This window comes from Alligator sinensis, unplaced genomic scaffold (genome assembly GCF_000455745.1).
Source record: "Alligator sinensis unplaced genomic scaffold, ASM45574v1 scaffold486_1, whole genome shotgun sequence".
In the NCBI taxonomy this organism is placed as follows: domain Eukaryota; kingdom Metazoa; phylum Chordata; order Crocodylia; family Alligatoridae; genus Alligator; species Alligator sinensis.
Window position 1 is genome coordinate 2,184,591 of NW_005842053.1, and position 21,733 is coordinate 2,206,323.

Consider the following 21,733-nt stretch of genomic DNA (forward strand, 5'->3'; position numbering starts at 1 on the left):
CCCACTTGTAAACATGGCAATTTAGAACAGTTCTTAAGCAGCTGCTCTATAGCAATGTGACGGACGTTAAGTTGGGAGGCTAAGGAGTCCTTTTCTTGAACTTGGCGTGTCAGCTCCTCAAAAACATCTGTAAGAAGATTAGCAGGTTAATCTAACTAGTCATATTGTTAATTGAAAGTCTCAAAAATATTTAAAAGGGACAGGTCTAAAGTTTCAATAGCAGAGCCCATGAATTCATATGCCAAAACTAAGGACCCTAGCAGACTTTACACTTAAGCAAGCCAAACTATATAGATTTGGAAAGTTCAAATATTAAATTAAACTAATTTACACACACACAAGTGAAAATGAAAGGAATTTCTTCAAGAATGGAAGTAATTTCATGATAAGAGCATGTATTATATCAAAGTGTAGTTAAGTATTTTTTACTTCTTTGATCTGGTATTTAGGTTCATGTGGATTTTGGATCAAAATTTAAAACCATCATAGCCATCACAGTTTTCTTTCAAATGATATTTTTTTGCAAAACCATAAGGCAATTTAAAAGTTCTTACCCTGTACTTGCTTGAGAAGCTTTTTATTTAGTTGCTCTAACTCTCCAAGAGTCACTGTACTCACTGTAACAAAAAACCCCATTATCATTACCAGAGAAGCCAAATATTAAACACAAGCATTAGTAAGCAGATTGTCAGTCCCTCAAAATTATTTATTTGTACCCTAAATACAGCTGTTCAGGTAAGTCAAGAACAACACTGCTTAGCCGTAATTTGTCAATGTCTGAAGATTCACTCTTCTAACTCAACTGTAACTGTTGCATTAATTTACATACCCATTTCACACAAAACCCTGTGTTAAGTGTTAAAAGTTCATAGATTCATAGATGTTAGGGTCAGAAGGGACCTCGGTAGGTCATCAAGTCCAACCCCCTGCCCTGGGCAGGAAAGAGCACTGAGGTCAGATGACCCCAGCTAGGTGCTTGTCCAGTCTCCTCTTGAAGACCCCCAAGGTAAGGGACAGCACCACTTCCCTTGGAAGCCCGTTCCAGATTCTGGCAACCCTTACTGTGAAAAAGTTATTTCTGATGTCCAACCTAAAGCTGCTCTCCGTCAATTTGTGGCTAATGTTCCTAGTTACTCCAGGGTTGTCCTAGTAAATAGAGCATCTCCTATTCCCTGCTGCCCACCCCTGATGAAGTTGTAGGCAGCCACAAGATCACCTCTCAGCCTTCTCTTGCAAAGGCTGAAGAGATCTAGGTCCCTCAGTTTCTCCTCATAGTTGAAGCTTTCAAAAGCAGCATCTGAACTGACACTAGTCTGGGCAAGTGTGCATATACAGCTTTTAATTACCTCATTGTGTGTTATTTTTTCCATCCCCTAAAGCCATGCTTTTTCTGCTTTAATAGTCACAATCAAACAGATTCACCTGTGATTAAGGGAATGCAAATTCTAAATTCCGTGACTCGGGACACAGTAGAAACTGCATCTAGCAAAGACTGCAGCACAGAAACAATCACTTGTCTGTCAGCTGCACTGCTCATTTGTATATCTACAAAGTATACTTCTCTTATTTACAAAGGCATCCCACTGGCATTGTTTTAACCTTCAAGAACTTAATACAGGAAAGGAGAAGTGCACAAATTCTTACGGGAATGAAAACTAGTGTATTTTTTCCTACTTCCCCATCAAGAAATGCTACGAGCAAAAACATTTGAGAGTTATGTTAGCATATAAGGCCTACATAACCTATATTACTGGCAGGTAAACACCTTAAACAATATTTTCCACATTCTAGGCATCTTTAAAGTTAAATGTTACTTTTCACATTTTGATTCCCTGCAAAGTTCACTAGCCTCCCTAATCATTAAACCAAAGAGTTTGGCTTCTAAAATGCATCTCAGGGATGTCAGTAGGAGACAATAAGATTGCTGTTGGAAGTAACATACTGGCAGGATTACCCATCCCTGGCAAATAACATTAAAAGGGTAATTTCTAAGGGTGCACCAATAGAGATTTTGGGGGCTGATGCTGATATTTAAGGAGGCATATCAACCAATATTGATCTGATACAACTGCCATCAGGTGGTAAGTCCAGTATGGTGGAAGAGGAAGGGGAAGGGAAGGGGCATGGCAGAGCAGATCAATGCCCCCTATGGTGAGGGAGGGGAGGGGGCAGGCAGCTGCTTGCACCCTGGGAGGGTGGGGGCAGGGAGCATGTACCCCTGGATCTGTGTGGAGCAGGGCAGGCTGCAGCTGTGGGGTGGAGCCAGAGCCAGCGCTGCATGGGGCTTTTTGCCAGGGGCTCGGCTCAGAGCACACTCCGGTGGCACTGGGAGGGGGCTGCAGCCACCCTAGGTTGTATTGCAGCTCCACTTCTAGACCAACACTGCTGCCTGGCGCAGCTCCAGCTAAATGCCCCACCTCCACCGAAGCACAGGGAAAAGGGGCTGCAGCCTCCTCCCAGCACCACCGAAGCCTGCTCGGAGCCCAGCCCCTAGCAAGAAGGGCCGCACAGCACCATCTCTAGCTCCACCCCGCAGCTGTCACCCACCCTGTGCAAATCCAGGGGCACCCCCCCACTGGGCAGCACCTGCCCCCTCCCTCACCACAGGAGGCAGTGATCTGCCCCTCCACACCCCTTCCCTACCTCCTCCACTGCTTCCAATTTACCAGCTGGAGGCAGCTTTCCACTCTGCTGGCTCTGCTCCATGGTACTCTGTGGCTGTGCGCAGCATGGGCATTTATCAGTCAAATTATTGGCCCCATCAGGCCAATATCTGATATAGACAATTTTCTTTATATTGATGCCGATCCGATATCAGACCGATGCATCGATGTACCTCTAATAATTTCAGCCAAGAGCTCTCTTTTAGTATAAGACGCATGGTAGGTTAAATTGGGTTCACAAACAAAAATATACAATCCACAGTGATTCACTTGGTAGTATAGCCTCCTGAAAACTAGTTTTCCTAGCTTCACAATAATCATCTTTTCCTACCATGCACTGATTTATGTTCACTAGCAACAGGCAAGCTCTCTGAACTGGTCAAGAGACTGAAGAAACTACGCAGAACATAGCAAGAAGCTAAACAGCACTAGCTCATTTCCCCTCTACTTACGTTCTTCCCTGCTATAATGGGGACATCTTCTTTGAACACTGGTATCCAAATCACTTTCAGCATTTTCTGTCTTCTGTGCTTGGCTGCGACTAGCCCACAAAACACTACTGCAGTGAAATGTAGCACCAGTTTTTTGCAACATATCGAGTCTGAAATCAGTGGATTCTTTTGGTTCAAAAATACTCTGTGAACAGTTTGAAATGCTCCCAGAATTTCCATCTATACATTTTGCAGAGTACCTGGGTACTGGGGAATCAAACTGTGGGAGCAGTTTTCTGTCTGTCTGATGTCTGAAGTTAAAAAGCTGGTGCTGGGATGTTTTTGAGCTTTCAGAATCAGAGTCCAAATCCTTGTTTTGTGCATACTGTATAATCCGGTTAATTTTTTTGCTCAAGATGTTTTTTACTTCTGCATAGGTACTTTTGGAAAGTTTTGATCGTGGGCAATCCTGGTTTGCTATTAAGTGGAATTTCTCAAAGCAGTCTCTGTGCCCCCTTAATGATCTTGTATGTAGGAGATTAGACTTTGGTACACCTGTCAAGACAAAAGTGACAGATATTCTGTTACTGAATATGTAAATGAACTTTCTATAATACCTTTAGCTGTACAGAAGCTCAGAAGTGCTTGTATAGTTTCAGTTTCACAGTTTGTAGGGTCTGAAGGGACCTGAGCAGATCATCAAGTCCGACCCCCTGCCATGGCAGGAAAGAGTACTGGGGTCAAACGACCCCAGCAAGGTATTCATCTAGTCTCCTCTTAAAGACCCCCAGGGTAGAAGCCAGCACCACTTTGCTTGGAAGTTGGTTCCAGATCCTAGCCGCCCTGACTCTGAAATAGCACCTCCTGATACCTAGTCTGACCCTCTGCCAGCTTGTGACCATTATTTCTAGTCACTCCTGGGAGTGCTCGGGGGAACAGGGGCTCTCCCAATGCCTGCTGGTCCCCTCTGACTAGTTTGTAAACGGCCACTAGATCCCCCCTCAGCCTCCTCTTGTGGAGGCTGAACAGGCTCAGGTCCCATAGCCTCTCCTCATAATGCCTGCCCTGCTGCCCCCTGATCATGCGAGTGGCCCTCCTCTGGACCCTCTCCATGTTGTCCACATCCCCCCTGAAGTGCGGCGCTCAGAACTGGACGCAGTACTCCAACTGTGGCCTGACCAGTGCCGCGTAGAGGGGGAAGATCACCTCCTTGGACCTGCTTGATATGCAGGATGCATGACACGGTGTGGTTCGCCTTCCTGACCACATTCCCACACTGTCGGACCATGTTCTTTTTGGCATCAATAATGATTCCAAGATCCTTTTCTGCCTCTGCACTGACAAGAAGCCTCTAGGTATGCTGCTGGTTCTTCCTCCCCAGGTGCAGCACCCTGCACTTGTCAGTGTTGAAACCCATCCTGTTCTCTTCCGCCCACCCCTGTAACCTGTCTAGGTCCCATTGCAGCCTATTCCTCCCTTCTAGCGTGCCCACTTCCCCCATTTTCGTGTCGTCTGCGAATTTGAACAGGGTGCTTTTTACCCCCTCATATAAGAGGTTTTATTTTCACACAACCAATAAATACACTGAAATGAAAATTGAAAATGAAATATTTTAGCATTGCTCTAAGTTGGAAGCTCTGCTCTTGGTTCCATTTAAGTGTTTGTGTATAAACTATTTTGCACATCAATCCTGTACAAGGAAGGGCTGATATATTATACCCAATATATCACCTGTGTCTATTCATGTCCATGATTTTCTTTAATCGACATATAGTTTGAAGACACTTCTTATAGACAACAGATTCTTTAGGTTTACAAGTTATTTCTGTAGTGCAGAACAGGGAATTCAACTCAACTTAGCTGGTGGCCATGAATGCTTAAATCATGGTGGCAACATTAACTGCTTCACTGCAGACAGCAGCCCCGGCTGCCACAGCAAGAAGCTTTGTGAGAAACACTACCCCAAAAGGGTTCTGATAAATACAATGGCGAGGGACAGAAATTACACATAAACTGGTATAAAGTAATCGGAAACTGGCACACATCTGTAACACAATGTTAGATCAGTGCATATAAACCTCTTTCAAAATGGCTGAAACCAGTTTGAGATAAACCTGGGTCAATGCAGTGTCAGATTTAACTGATTTAGGTTAAATTGCTTTATTGAACTTCTGTCCCAGATCCCCTCCAGATTCAAGTTAACTCACAGTTCGTCAGCATCCCAGGATGCTTTGCACTTCCCCCTGCAAATTCCCCCTCGCAAACTAGGCAGGCTAGCCTTGGCCCAAGCTATCTGCTCCAGGTAAGCAGGAAGGCTGATGCCAGCCAGAGGACTTGTGGGGCAGGATAACAGTCTTTTTGTAGCAGCCTGTGAGACTTCATCTTAAAAAGCCTCAAACTTCACTTGGCTGAGCTGTTCACCCCTCCATTATTTTCTGAGATGGATACAAGAGACAGTGATTAACAAAGGAATTACTGCCTTTTATGTATCGTTCATACTATAAAAGCCAAGAATACCCAGAAAAGAAAGGGTATTCAAAGAAAACAAAAAGTCTGGCAGTCTGGAGGGACAAATCACATATAACTTTAACTTAAGAGGATGGCTACCCCACAGTAAGATCAGCAGAAACAAGCTCAATCACATGATGACTCCGAGTACAAATCTCAAGACAACAGCATACAAAGGATTAACTATTTTCCACCAGATTCTTGTCGCTCCCTGTATTAAGCAGATACATGTTACTGGGGAGGGGAAGGGTGAAAAGTTAACATCTTATTCAGCAGTTTACTTCCTATACCCAGCTTAGGAATCTTTGAAAAAAAAATCAGGGTATTTATTTAGGAGTCAAATATTTGTTCTCCAAAGTCCGAATACTTTGTCCTCAGATTGTAAGCACCAAGAGGCAGGGACTCTTAATGTCTGCACAGTATTTACCATGTGACCTTGATCCAGGCAGCCTTCTGTTGTAACAATTAAGTAAAATAAGTTTCATTCAGAACAAGATATGCAAAGAGGGAAAGAATCCAGATCCACATCAGAACTGAAGGACCAGTGAAGTTGGAAGAAAACAAGGTCACAAGTAGAGAAAGCCTTGGCAAGCTGAGCTGGTAACAAAAAAGGGCCTACATTACCTTTACCACCCTCCCCCACCCAAAGCTGAAAGAAATATCTACAAGAGGAAATTTCTTGTTTTCTGCCTATATTTGTCTTATGTAGGCAAATTTAAAGTCAAAGTATGGAAAGTGGTTTTATTAAACAGTGTCTAATGGCAGGGGGATCCCATACTTCAGGGCTGGCCAACGTACCACAGGCAGCTTCTGATGTGGGACAACAGAAGGGGGAGGTTGAGAAACAGCACACTGGCAGGGCAGGAAGCAGAAAAGCAGACTGCGCAGAGGAAGGGAATTGGCACAGCACTCAAGGAGGGCACAGGACTAATTTATGGCATGCTTGCCAAAAAGGTTGGACCCCATTGCCCTAAATTAATTCAAAAGATATAACTTGTGACCGTTATTCAAATCCCCCCACTTACTTTGGCGGCCATATACTGGCATTTCTAAAGAAGCAACATTTGACTGAACTGTGTGACCATTTTCAAACGGGTCCAGTTACTGAATAATACCAAACTAGGGGCAAGTGCAGTGGGTAGAACATTTATTCATTCTTTCTTTTTCACCTACAACAGATTTTAGATCCTTGTTCTGAACTACTGACTTCAGCAACAAGAACTAGAAGCTCATAATGCCCACTTACAACAGGACTAAAACCCTGAAGGGCTTAACCTTATCTAATAATGGATATCTTGGCATGCGCTCTTTTTTGGGAAGGGAGAGATGGGGAAGGAAGAGAAGGGCACATACTCTCTGCAATCCACTCAACAGGTGTACTAAACACCCACATATCAAGGCTATTTTACACATCCTTGTGACCACATTTCTTTTCATCCAAAACAAAAATGGCAATACATAGCTTGCTTGATTAATTTCTTTTGCCTGTATTCATCTTGTTAGGTAGCTATCCAAGAGAGTTCGGTCTTTTTACCCCAGTTGAAAATAATACAACAGAATAAGCAGCTGTTATTAGATTTGGATCCCAGCAAGTATTCACTGTGACTTTCCAGGTCTAAATTGCTTTTATAACTAAGAACATGTGAATACCCATTATCAGCAGATAAAGGGATAGAGAGCATTAATGAGAAATACAGTCAAGTTAAATTAGAACTTCAGCTGTCAGAATTCTACAAGGCTAAACTAATCTAACTAATGATGGTCTGCACTGCAATGCTCCCCAATTAATGACTGCTATACCAAGTCCTAAAATCTACTTGCTTTAAAAAATAAACAAACAAGCAAGCAAAAGTATCATTATTAAGCTAAAATGAGAAGTGAGGTTTGAATTGAATTTAAGAATGTTCATACATTTAGGACGTAAGTATCAGTTTAAAGTCATATTTCTAGTCGCTCTTTAGTAATTGATTGGATTAGAACTGCTGAAGTGCAGGGAGAGATTTTCTGCTATCTAGATGTAGTGCTAGTTTTTACCCAACTTTGGTGAATTCAGAATTGAAAGGTGTGGTTACTTATCTAAACCAATAATGTCAAATTAACCCTGGGCCCCAGACCTGATCTGTGGGGCCAAAGGAGGGGGAGGAGGTCTGGATGTAAAGGGGCTAGGGTCCAGAGGCAGTAGGGCAAGTATCTACATAGCCCCTTCTTGCTCCTCTATTTCCAACAGCCATAAACATCAGGCCCACGAGCCCTGAATTCTGCAGCCCTACCTCCCAGATTGTATTGCTCCATCCAGCTCACAGGCCAGATCCAGCCCACAGGCCATACATTCAACAACCCTGATCTCACCTGTTAGAATGAGGAAAAAAAATTTCATGGCTTTTACTTAGGGGCATAAGCAGACGGCAGGATCATATTACTATCAAAAGGATATGGATATAAGCTGCTACAGCGCAAGTGTTAGGTCTGCATAATTCTATTGGGTTATCTATATGGTAAACTGCTCCTACTTAACCATGCTTCATCCAGCATCTAAATTAAGGTGATTTAGGTAACTCATATTGCTACAGGGCTATTGAGACCTAACAGATTATAACAGCTGTGGCATGCTCCCAATTAGGTGCTTCCCCTCCCCATTAAAGCTGGTTAACTATACCACTGTATGCTTAGGGTACTGCTGAAACCATTCTTTTCTACTGTCTTTTCATACAGTCCTTTGGAGGGGTCTGATCCTTCCTATTTTGCCTATAAGCTGGAAGTACAAGGTTGTAATACAGGGGTGGGCAAAATATGGCCAGCAGGCCAGATGTGGCCTGCCAGGCTATTCTATCCGGCCCACAGGGCCCCTAAAAACTTTAGAAAATTAATATTCATCTGCCCCTGGCTGCTGGTCATGCGGTCCTTGATGGCTTGCCAAAACTCAGTAAGCAGCCCTCTGCCTGAAATAATTGCCTGCCTCTGTTCTAATACTTCTCCCCCTTTCCCATAGTTTCTAAAAAAGTGGCACTCATGAACAGCAGCTCTTTTTGCTTGTTCCGCTTCAGAGTTCTAGTCTCAGCTACAACATTTGAAATAAAGCCCTTGGTAAGAATGGGAAAGGGTCCTAAATACTTATCTTGCCCCTTCCTCCTCTCCATGTGACCCTGACTCAGTTTCATCTAGAACAAGGTGGAGAGAAAGACTAACAACTGTACCTTCAATACTACTATTCAAGCATATTTATTCCAGGCACTCTCTTTCTATTGGTGATACATTTCAAGGACAGAACCTATACTTTTAGAAAATTTTAATAGCTAAAAATGTTACCCTTAAACATGTGCGCACACAAAAAATTAGTTAGCAAAAGTTAATTCTCTCTCTCTCTCTGTGATGGAGACAAAAGTTAGAAGAAAAAAAAAAATCACTGCCTTCTTGTACTCCCAGAAGAAGAGCTGAGCAGATAGGCTATATTATATTTACAAATGAAAGAAAGCCTTTCCCCCTTATTCACATTTACTAAATCATCAGCCAACCCATTGCAATAAATTCCACAAAAGGTATTTCCCATTGTAATTATCAGACATTTGTATTTTATTAAATAAAACCCAGGTATTTTGCAGGAGTAGATTCCTTACCACTATCTTCTTCCTGCCCCTGTAAAGAAGAATGTTTGCAATCCATTGTGTGCTGGTGAACTCCAAAGGAGTAGATAAGCAGCATCCTTTAAAGCAGGGGTAGCCAAGCTTCAGCATGGGTGCCACAAGTGGCACAGGCAGCCTCTGCATGCCACAAAGCAGACTGGGGAAGGAGAAAGAAGCACAGAGGCAGAAAGGGCAGGGAGCAGAAAGCCAAGTAGCAGATTAGGCAGGGAGCACAGGGCTAGAAGCAAAAAGCAGAGCAGCAAATCAGTCAGGGGAAGGGAATCAAAACACAAGATCTTTGTTGCCTTAGGTAGGGGTCTGGACTAGATGCCCTCCTGAGGTCCCATCTAGTCCTACTTTGTGACTTCTATGAAAGTGGTACTCAGGGAGGGTGCAGGGTTATTTGAAGCACAGAAACTAAAAAGTTGCCCCCCCGCTTTAAAAAAAGACAACAAAAACCTGAGCAATTGCTCTTTAATTCAGCAACCTGCCTTCAATTAAGCAGGTTTCAAACCACCCACATAAAAATGATCAGGACTTGAACTGTATCCAGCAAGATCAGTCTTTAAAAAGACAGCAAGTATTGGATTGTGGCATTTTAGCTAGTTTATTGCAACTCTCATTTCCTAAGAGATTTATGCAATTGAAACGTTTTCATCTTTAGTAGTATTTAGAGCTAATACTGTTCTAAAGACAAGGAAACAATAAATATAGCATTACTACAAAAGTGAACATGTATGTTTATTTAAAGATCAGTGTTCTAAAATTGGCCTCTCACTTCCATGTGCTCAGGGAGAGCAAGGTCTGACAGTAAGAAGAGGGTGGGAAGGGCTGCAGGGGGAAGAAATTGGGGAGGTTGGGGGGCAGAGGGCAAAGGAGCTACCTAACCCTCCAGATTTACTTTCCCTGCTGCAGCAGTGGGAAGGGGACAAATTAAAAGGCAAACCTCCAACAATTAGATTCCATACTTGGAAAAGTATAATAAATTTTCCATATATAGAATCTAATTATTGGCAGGGTCTTATATCTGACACAATATGGTATTAAATACAACTTCCTTTAAGATCTTATATCTGACAAAATATGGTATTAAATACAACTTCCTTTAAGATAAGCGGAAAGAAAAGTGGGGAAATAAAAAGCTATATACCTTGAACTGAGCTGGGAGGCTTCAGCTGCCTTGAAATAAGTGTTAGTGTTGAAAAGGCGGGCAGATTATCATTCAATTTATAACTACAAACTTCCCAATTCATATGTATATGGTCCAACTGTACTTATAGAAATGGAAACTGTTTTGTTGTTCACTCATTAATACTTACATAGAAACACTGTTAAAGGATAAGTTTAATAAAAAACATTTCCCATCATGTTTGGGCATGACAGACTTAACGGAAGCTGCATCATTGTGCCACTTAATTTCACAAGCCTGGTCAAGTCTATGCACATGACTCAGCTTTGAACTGTAAATGCTACCTTAAAAGCTAAGAATGTCAAAACAGATTTATTCTAGAATCACATTATTTTAAAAGTAAAGTGAACTGAGTTAACAGTCGAATCCTTAACAATAAAAATCAATAAACTGCAAAGTACATTGTACATTCAGCATAGGAACTTCTCATTTATAACATTCTGCATTTGAAACAACTGGAACCAGCTACTACTCCACATATTTATTACATCTTAAAAAAGCAGCTCTTGAAATAGAAGACTGTTTTAGTTCACTTATCCAATTTAAAGATGGTAGTCTCCAACTCTGCAAGGATTAGTAGGCTATCCAATACCAGCATTTTCCTGAGAACATGTGACAACCCTGGGAATCTCCTCCATGCTTCCACCTTGGAGGATCTCCACTAAAGAGAATCTAGCTAAGGGGTCCAATTCTTTCTCTAAGTGTGAACACTCCTTCCTTAATAGCCAGCAAACCTGCTGCCAACCCTGCTATAACAAACTCTATCATCTGTAACTAAGCATGAAAAGCCTACCACAGCATTTCCCAGCCCCTGCCAACTGGAAAGTGAGAATGATCAAGTCATAAGAAAATGAAAAACCATATGATATAGATGAGGTACTGCTGAAATAAAAAGCAACTAAGTCCCTCTCCCTTCCAAGTCATTACAAAGCCACTGGCCCAGGATGTTTTTTAGGTTTATTGTTGTACTGCAATAAAAAAAATAAAAAAATCTTTCAGAACATACATAAATGTGGTACTGGCACTTAGGGCCACAAAAAAGCAATGGCTTTTTTATTTTTTCTGCCCTTATTAAGGGAAGGAAAGTACAGCTGTTAGCAATGATACAAGCCAGGACTTTGGGCAGAATGGGGATGCCAATACATGCACTTTAATGCACAGTAGTCCATTCTACTGCACGCTAAAGCGGTGCATAAGAAAAGTGCTAATAGTCTAATGTGCAGTAGGCTACTGTGCATTAAATGCCACCAAAAAGGGGGGGGGGGCGCTACTGCCTAATGTGCATTTATTTAGTACCTCATAAATTTCATGTGCATTAGGAAAAGCACATTAATACATGTGTAAACGCACCCAACGTAATTTAAATAGATGCTGTAGTCTGGATCAGATACAACATTTGTCCTGAATGCTGAACATGAAATGCAAATGCCACCAGTGGTAGGAAAAGTAATTTTTTGGTTCATTAAGCAGCACAAGTCATAACAGAGAGGCCATAATAAAAGTTTTTATGCACTTCAGATCCTATCTAATACAAATGCTAAAATAACTGCATGGGCATAATGAAGAAAAAAAAAAATCACTGAGATTCACAAAGATGACTAGGATCAATGCATCTTTTTTGGTATGAAGCAACAACTGCTTTTTGAACAGTTTTCCATACAAACACATGCTTCATGTTTTGCTCACATGTCATGTTGGGAGAACAGGCAGCTATTCTTTTCCAAGTAGTGTTGCACAACTTAGTATAAGCCCAACCCTGCAGCCCCAGCATGCTAAGTCTGTCCATGCAGGATAAGGCAAACTAAGTTGATTCAGCAGCAGTTTTTCCACTACAAAAGCTATCAGCTTTCTGCTATCATTCTGGTAATAAGATGGGGAGGAACATTAGAAACTGCTTGAGGTCGGCAATTTCATTATTATTTTAAAACAGAAAAATGAAACTGTAGTTGAACAAACAAATGTGACTTGTAAGGATTCTCTCTGTATTCACGAGAAGGATGGAAATCACCACACATTCTTCAATTATAAAACCCCTGAGGCTAAAGTCTGAACCGTTTTGCTTTCTTGGTTATACATGCAAAAATAGCAAGCAACAAGTAGTTTGCACTAAAATCCTATGCTGTACCGGGTACCATTAAATAGGTTTTTGAAAACAGTGGGAAAAAGTTGTTAAAATAAATAAATAAATAAATAAATAAATAGAGTCATTGGTGCAGTTAACCACAGCAAGACACTGAAGACTTCAATATTCAACTACCCTTTCTTTTACAAGTTAAGTCCTTGGCTCATTTATTTTTTCCCCTCAAGATTATTACTTCTTATGCCTCCTCTATTAAAGCCATCTGAAAGTAAAGAAAAAGAGAAGACAGCATACACACAAGGGAAAAAGTTATTTTTAGAGAATCCTATAAAAGGCCTCCAATAGGGACTTTAAGGCTTACTTCCATTATGCTTAGATAGGAGTAGTCACTGTGACTTTAATAACCTTTCATGGTTCGTGATGTTAATGCAATATGAAACAGCCACTATATGTGGTTTAATAGGTCTTTCAACAGCCCAGAACCAAACCTAATGTCCTGATGTACTTTTGATGCCATGTGTCCCAGGGTGACAAAAACGGAGGCACCAGAGCAGCCTCCTGTGGCAGAACCCGAGTCAGGGCTGACCTGCCCAAAGAAAGAAATGGAAAGCTCTGAAAAGAGGGCACACTTACCGTCCCTAGTAGAAGCGGAACCATGCCGAGAAGGGCCACCAGCGCTGTTGCCAGCTGGGAACAGCACCGGCAGATGACATCAGCAAAAATCGCTGCCGGGCAGATTTAAGAGCCGGTGGCAGGAAAATGGAGACAGGTGCAGCAATGCCAAAGGGCGAAGCTGCTCCCCAGGCTGCAACTCCACAGGGTTGGCAGCTCAGAAGGAGGCTGGATGGAGACCCACAGAAGGGGTCTCAACCACATTACAGGAGTTACACACCCAGCTTGACAGGGCAGCCAGGCCAAGGAGAGACAATGTTGAGGGATCTTGTGGACCACAGACGCCAACCCCTTGAGTAGGGTGGGCAGAAGCCCCTACCCCGATTATTCTTTTCTTCTCTTCTTTTTTTTATTACTTTGCCGCGGGGGGGGGGGGGGGGGGGGGGGGGCAGAGTTCCCACACGTGACCTCGAGTCAAGTGAGAGGACTGAGGCAGCACAGCAGTAGCCTCAAAAGGGAGACAGGAGCAGAGATGAGGACAGTCTCTGACCTCGTCGTCATCCAGGGTGAAAGGTCACTGAGGGATTGGCAAGGAGAGAAGACAGCAGACAAGAACATTAAAAAAGGGACAGGCCGGCAACCCATCACCAGGCGGTCCCAAGGGCTGGCACATGGTTGGGGTATAGGAGAAGTGCAGCCCCAAGAACGCCTGCAAAGGGCAGCACCCGGTCTGTGAGAAGCCCCAAGGAGGAACCCCACCACTGAAGAAAAGAAGATCAAGTTGTGGCAGGAAAGTGTCAGGGCCTCCCATGGGGCTGAGCGCGACCCAATGCACAGGGCCCGGGGACACACCCTGCAGCCGGAATAGTGTGTGAACTCAAAGGTCACTACAGAGTGCCTATATGAGACCAGGCGGGTGCACCATGTTTAAGTAAAAGCTTTGTACTGCAAAACTGGCATAGCCTTTGTAATTAGAGACTAAAGGTGTGTCCAAACAAGTGCAGACGTGCAGTATGTGGTGCCACAGACCCATTTGTGGCGCCACACACTGCATATGCAGGCATTCCCCACACTGCTACTTTGCAGTGCAGGGTTTTTTTTGACCCTGGGAAAACCCAGGGTCAAAGAAAACCCATGCCAGAAAAAGAAGGGTGGCACACGTGGTTGCTGCATACACCATCCAAAACCAGAGTCTGGCCAGCTGGAACCATGCTGCCATACAGGCTTCCTGCTGGGTCCAGCCTCCCCTACCCTGCTGGGAATAACCTGCTGTGTGCCAGTGCACACATGGCACAGGCCTTCCCCAGGGAAACACATGCTCCTGCTCATCTGGACGTGCCCTAAAGGTGATTACATTATCTCTTTCCTAAATAGACAACCATCACTGCACAGAATGTACAAGTCTAAAGAAATTCCATTCATATTTAAAATTTGAAGGTAAGAAATAGCGCAGAGTTTAAAGGTCTTTTCTCCTTCACACAAACATGTTTAATTTTATGTCAGGATAAAACTGATTGCTAATATCTTCAGTAAGGAAGAGATACTCCACTTTGTTTTGTCCAAAGTGTCGGCAACAGAGCTGAAAGAGCCATCAAGTCATATGAAGCTCTTCGTACAAAGTTTTTTTTTCAGTGAGTAACAGCAAACTTGCTGCGAACCTAGAAACATTCACTGCTACTGCCAGCAACAATGAAACTGTAGTATGCAGAAACAAAGACCTGTGGACTACTCAGCAGAATTCTCTTATTTGACTGAAAAGAAGCAATCTATGAACTGCCAGATTAACAGTAATAAACCCCCACTGCTTACTTGCAACTAATTTGAGCACAGAGGACTCAGCAAAACTGACAGCCAACTGCATTTACAGCATCAGAGTTCTGCTGCCAAAAATATACTGAGCACAGAATTGACTGATTTCATTTGTACCCAATGTAGGGGTGCATATGACTAGGATCTTGGGATGTTAACACTTAACGTTTATTGGTTGTCTATCCTAAGTTAGGTTTGACATGAAATAGACAATTCTGGTAAGTCTGATACAAAAGAAAAGTCTACTTGGCTAATTCTGTACCAAATTCTACTTAACGAAGAACCAGATTTTGGCACAAATATTAGAGGCCTCAAACATCGTACTTTGTTTGACCCGCCTGTGTAGCAGTCTTTTGTTAAGATATAGCTTCCTGTTTCTCTGTCTGCCCTCCAAACAAAAGAATAAGGAAGAGAGGAAGGCGGTTGTAGTATATCATTTTTTACAACAGAATAATCTTTATCTGTCAGTCACTTCTCTCTCATCTACTCTCTTGCTCTGCCATGTGATAGACAGGAGGTACTTGCTTACATGCTACAAAATCTATAAACATGAACATAAAGTATTCAGAATGCTGAGATGCTCCAGTCTTCAAAAATTAACCACAATAGTTTCCTAAGCAGTCTGTGAAGCAGAAAAAGGGTCAGGAAATTCCACAAAGGCAAGCATGCATGCACTACCTTCAAGAAATGAGAGATGCAATCAGACTCTTAGCTTCCAGTTTAGTTACTGGTGCTGACTGTATGGGCACGTGAACATTAGGTAAGTTAAGGTGGAAACTTAGAAGTTTGTCAGCTACTCCATGGTAGCTAATCCTATGCACGCGGCTAGTTACTGCAGTTGAGATGCCTTTAAGTTTACTTGTAAACTTAAAATAGCTTATTTATGTGTCTCTATCCTCAGATATAAACATCCTGCAATCTACTTGAAAAACTGTACAGAATATTGTGAGGCTGGCACCAATGCAAAGGTCCCTATACTTGTTTGGGAATAGGTTCAATGCAGTGATGGTTTCTGGGGACATGATGTTTGAAGTGTGATGTTGCAAAGCACAGACATGTTAAACACACACTGCCATTGATCTAATTACACTGATGTTATGTACACATGTGCAATCTGAGCATTTGTAGACCTGTCATTATTCAATTCCCACTAATAACGTTATGGCCACTCCATCCTGGGAAACCTATGTTCATCTTTATAAAACTGTTTTTGTATTTTCCCTTTTATCTAAAAGTATGTCATACTATGTAGTCCCTACATATAAACTCTGGCTATCACCTAACTTTTGAGTTGTCTATACAACTTGCTCCAGTTGCTAGTGAACCAGTGCCCTCACAAAGACTGCCATCACAACTGATTCTCAGACAAACTACAGAATAAACTTCAGCTGAATTATTTTAACCTTGATATGCAGTCTTCCCTAGGAGGAAAAAAGTTGGTAGGGATAAATGACAGACTTTCCCAGCATCATTTTAGTGGATAAATAGAACTTCAACTCAAACTATCAGATTTACAAAAACAAAAGCACCCACTCAAACTACTTTTATAATATATGCAAAACATCCACCTTTGAAGAAGAATGCCAGCAGAGACCTTTGAGGCATGCACACATCATCATCAGCAGCTTTCAAAGTGGTAATGCTGACATGCCTCACGCAACTTCCTTACTTATTTATGCAACCTACCCCTCATGTGTGAAACAGGAAACCAATCTACAAGTCTATGCATTCCTGTATCCATAAAAAGGACCAAAGTTACACACACACATTCACCAAACTGTCATGTTCTTCTTACTTTATATGAAAGCCAACCAATGCACAACAAGGATCTACAAGAGCAAAGTGGCAGTTTTAAACCTTAGTTCTATGCCGAGCAAGATCTACGGAGGCACCCAGTTGGACAAAATATTAGTAGAAGTTAATGTAGAAATGTTTCTAGAATTAAGATTTGCAGATGAAGGGAATCTAACACATCTCTTCTTTATTGACAATGCTGAGCTTGTAAAACCACTCACAGATATCCTCATAATTATGCACACTTTAAATATTCCAATGAATGTTTAAACACACAAAGGCAGCCTCAGACACACCTAAACCTTTTGCACCAACCCAGGAAGAAGCCTGATGAGTCTGGACAGGCTGGGACAGCCGCAGCCTAAGAGTTAGAAAAGGTTTTTACTTCAACTTAAGCATGTTCCTCAAGAATGCAGTCTTATCCATACAAACAGACTGTTATAGCTGCTTGGAATAACACTGATACAGATGGGGCTCTGCTAAGGCACAAGAGTACTCAACACTAATTCAACTGCAATTTGTACAGCCACCTAGCTGTATTTTCTGTATTATTTAATTAGGATACATTTTAAAACTTCACATATTTTCCCATACCATCTTAAATCTCAAGCCAGAAAAGTGTCATTGTTCTCATAAAGTTATCTGGAATAGTTGGCTCTAGAAAACAAGGATCATATGTTCCCAAGGGAAGAATTTAAAAGAAAATAATTTAAAGGTCATAAGCACAAGTTTGTGACCTTTGCCAGATGAAGGAGTTGAAGATACCTTTTGGCAAACAAATTGTGTGTGAAGGCAGCACAAGCTACTGTGGACACAGGGAATGCTAAAATACTAAGAAACAACAATAAGCATAGCTATCTATCCTGAAACATTTAGCCAAAACAAAAATCACCATAACTTTCATATGCATTCTCTCTTTCCAGTGCTAGAACAGAAACTAACAGGTTTTATAACAAATGGTAATTATTTACCCCTTTGCCAGCAGCAAATATAACAAAAACTAAGTCCATATGCAGATTTGACAACTGTTACTTAGTTGTTATGTTCAAATAAGAGCAGTAATAATAACCATGACATTTCTTGGCACTCTCTCATAGCTTTTGGAAATATTCAAATCAGAGTATTAGGCAAGTCATAATTCCCTATATTTTTGGTACAAGGAGCGAGTATATTAGAACACTTATTGACAACTTTTATTAAGACTGAATTAAGCTAAGAAAGTTTATAGAACATTTTATTAGTGTGTAGATTAAGCAGTCTTTTTCTTCCTGAATCTTGGTATCATTTCAAGAATTAGAAAGGATGTTGAGGACAGGGCATTGGACTGGGACTAAGGAAACCACCTTTTGCTTCCTGGCTCAGCTAGAAACTCTGGTGATGTTTTGGAAAGTCATGTAATTTACCATGTCTCACTTCAGTTACCCATCTCTAAAAATAGAGTGTTAGCACTTCCTTATTTCATACAGTTACACTGAAGGCAGAAATCCATTACAGACTGAACTACTCTAAGACTATGGTGACCAGTCCATAATTTTTAATACAGGTACATATAATGGGAACTGAAACACAACTTGAAGCAGAACTTAGTGCTCTACATAGCTATTTCTTTAAGAACCCCTAAGACTATAGTGCTTAGATTCCTTCACGAAATCTTTAATATCTTTAAAAGTCACCAGTCGTGAAATTTCAGTATTTGTTGAAGTAATAGCCATGGTGTATACGTCCAGTTTGCTAGAGTACAACCCAAGCAACATAACATAGCAAACATATATGACATCTGCTTTATCTGTGTCAATGCTTCTAGCAGCAAAAAATCACCATCTGTAGCTGAAGGCTGTATTTGACTCCCACTAAAAAGCCCAGTATTTGGCAAGATAGAATTTTAAGTTTTTCTCTGGGATGGCAGCTTTAAAAAACCTGAGGCTTGCAGATTTCTAATGACATTTTAAAGACATGAAAACAACAAGATTTAAAAATAGCCTGACAGCACACTTTAATATTCAAAACTACTGTCCATTCCATCATGAAAAGATGCAAATAGAGTAGAAAGTTTTGTCTATATCAGAAAAGCAGATAAGCATATTATTACCAAAATGCAGAACAGAAATACTAATTTATCTTCTTTTTTTTTTTGTTAATTTAAATGATACTGTTTGATGCTAATTCTAGGTATTTCTTTTTGATTGAAAGTCAGCACAAGAAACTGGAAACAATTATACCTCAAAAGATGTTCCCTACTCCTTCCAAAAAGGCTCTATGTTAATACCATCAGTTACAGTGGATGTTACCATTGACAAAACATCAAAAGCAACACTAGTTTATGTACCACATTGTAGACAACCTTCACATTCAGCTGTCTCCTGTCAATTTAGATTGCTGCAGCTATGCATGTAGATCTGAATGAATAAATATAAATTAAGTAATGTTCTAGATCCTGAAGCAGCATGATGCTACAAAGTTTGTGCTGAGTTAAAATAAAACTTATCTGCAACATGCAAGGGAGCACTGCAATTTACTCTTTGTTCAAGCCAGCATTTACCTTGTATATAGGGAAAAAAAAAAATCCCAGACCAAAGACAGACAAACAACATAACACAAAACAGGACAACCCCCTCCAACTCTAGCACACAATCCAAGGACCTCGTACTTGGATGCTTGTGAGTTAATGTTCACGGACTCCCAAAATGAAACCAAGTCCTTCCCTTACCAGCAGCATTTTACTTTTACAGGAATCTTGAAATTGAGGTTGATTAAGTCACGTTATATTATAAGACCCTTTGTAATCATTTTAGCTTAGTTAAATGCATCTCAATAGCAGTAGTGCCTGGAAGCTTTATCATGAACCAAGGCTCCACTGTCTTGGTACTACATGAGCACCTAGCATAAAACTGTATTTGCCCTGAAAACGTTTGTCCATGTTATTCCTATTGAAACTGAAGTTTTAACCTGACTGCATCAGGAAAGTGCTGTCCTAGAAGATCAGATGCCTTAGAAGCTCTTTAAAATAAATGAATACACAGAATCCTCTGATTGGGAACTTCAGGTACTACCAAACTACAAAATCAATTAACTCTTTCTCTTGGCATTTGGAAATAATTTCCTTTAGAGTTTTCAGGATGGTAATGCTAGCCTGCAAAGCTTCTGAAAATGCAGTGATATACCCTTTTCTGTAGATTTAACAAGAACAACAATACCCTAGAGCTGCTTTGTATATTAAATAAGCATCTGAGGAAAACATTCATACAACTTGTCTAATTTTCAGTTACAAACTTTGGGAAATGGATAGTTTACATTACAAGTGTAAAGCTGCCAACTATATACTATAGACCAGTGGTTCTCAACTGCATTAGACCCAAGGCAGCTCTGAGAAAATACCAGTTCTTAGCTTCCACTCCTTCCTTGACCACAGAAAAAATAATACTACCATCTTCTGTTGCAAAAGAAATGAAAGATCACAACAAACCAGAACATTGTTGGCGTTTTGAATTCCTATTTGAAATATTTGGCTTTATCTTGTGATACACAGGTGTTTGGACACCTAGCAGTGGTAATGCTACACAACATCTTTAAAAGAGATTCGGGGCACCCTAGTTAAGAACCACTTCTCTAGATAGGCAAAAAAGGCTCCAGGGTTTCTATGGCGTACAGAAGAACGAGATAATAGCGATATAGACACAGAGAAGTAGGGCTGAAAGGGACCTACAGACATCATCTAGTCCAACCCCCTCCCTGAAGCAAAATCATCCCTATCCAAACCATCCGATACAACCATAATCTCAACTCTGCATAAGATTACTCTCAACTCAGATACAACACAGACCCTATATATAATCAAGTCACTGATCTAACCTGGGCTATGAGAGGGGGCTCATCTTGGTCTTCACCCCAGAAAGTACCAGCTCCCCCTCTGACCTTGCTCTCATGGGACTCCTTCTTGGCTCAGCACAAGGTGCCATTTGACAGAAAGCTCCCCAGGCAGAGCTAGCCCAGATGGGCTCCTTACCTTCGATGTTCAGCTCAAAACACACATGGCAAAATGAGAGCGTCTCCTGTTCTGTGCCCAGCTTGCACACGCTGCACACATTGTCATCCGTCAGGTCAATGTTCACAAACTGCTCCTCATTCATAGTTGCCCTGGGGGAAATCGGAAAATAAAATCAGGGATGGAAGGGACCTCAGGAGGTCATCTAGTCCAACCCCCCGCTCAAGGTAGGTGCATCCCCAACTAGATCATCCTAGCCACAGCTTTGTCTAGCTGGGTCTTAAAAATTTCCCAGGATAGAGATGCCACCACCTCCGTGGGTAACCTGTTCTAGTGTTTTACTACCCTCCTAGAGGGAATTTTTTTCCCTAATATCTAACCTAAGCCTCCCTTGCTGCAACTTGAGACCATTGCTTCTTGTTCTGATGTCTTCCCCCATTGAGAACAGTCTAGCTCCATCCTCTTTTGAACCTCCCTTCAGGTAGTTGAAGGCTGGTATTAAATGCCCTCTCAGTCTTCTCTTCTCCAAACTAAATAAGCCCAGTTCCCTCAGACTCTCCTCAAAAGTCATGTCACCAGCCCCCTCATCATTTTTGTTGCCCTCTGCTTAACTCTTTCCAATTTGTCCACATCCTTTCTGTTGCTGGGGAGGGGAGGGGAGGAGGTGGCAAAAATGAACCGAGTACTCCAGATGTGGCCTCACCAGCACTGAATAGAGGGGAAAAATCACTCCCCCTGACCTACAAGGAACACACCTACCAGTGCAGCCCAGTATGGGATTCTTCCATCCTTAGTGCAGGACTTTGCACTTCTATTGAACCTCCTGAGATTCCTTTTGGCCCAATCCTCCAATTTGTTGAGGTCTCTCTGAATCCTAGCCCTCCCCTCCACTCTAACCCCCAGCCCACTTTCTGCAGCACCACTTCTGGCTTGTTACCCCTTGCCTGACCACTTCCCGCCCCCGCCACCCCGGCCGCTGGGCCCCTCGCAGCCCGCGAGCCTTGATGATGACGTCATCCGGGGCTCGGCTTCGCCGCCCCCCGCC

General features: G+C 41.9%; 1 protein-coding gene across 5 annotated transcripts in view; it reads right to left on the reverse strand.

Annotated features, from left to right (window-relative positions):
- CUNH21orf91 (chromosome unknown C21orf91 homolog) overlaps window positions 1-21,524 on the reverse strand; it is a 109,429-nt gene extending 87,905 nt beyond the window's left edge. For 2 of the 5 annotated variants that reach the window (XR_003093903.1, XM_025203343.1), the window contains exons 1-4: window positions 21,448-21,506; window positions 20,710-20,840; window positions 3,116-3,649; window positions 555-617 (exon numbers count right to left, since the gene is read on the reverse strand). Coding sequence is in view for 4 of the 5 variants with exons in the window: in XM_025203343.1 (XP_025059128.1) it covers window positions 555-617; window positions 3,116-3,649; window positions 20,710-20,840; window positions 21,448-21,476 (757 nt within the window). In the remaining variant the exon portion in view is untranslated. Of the gene's footprint in view, window positions 1-554; window positions 618-3,115; window positions 3,650-5,301; window positions 5,530-20,709; window positions 20,844-21,443 lie in introns of those variants that run through there. The other 3 variants (XM_025203342.1, XM_025203340.1, XM_025203341.1) reach the window with 3 other exon arrangements.
- Between the last annotated feature and the right edge of the window lie 209 nt (window positions 21,525-21,733).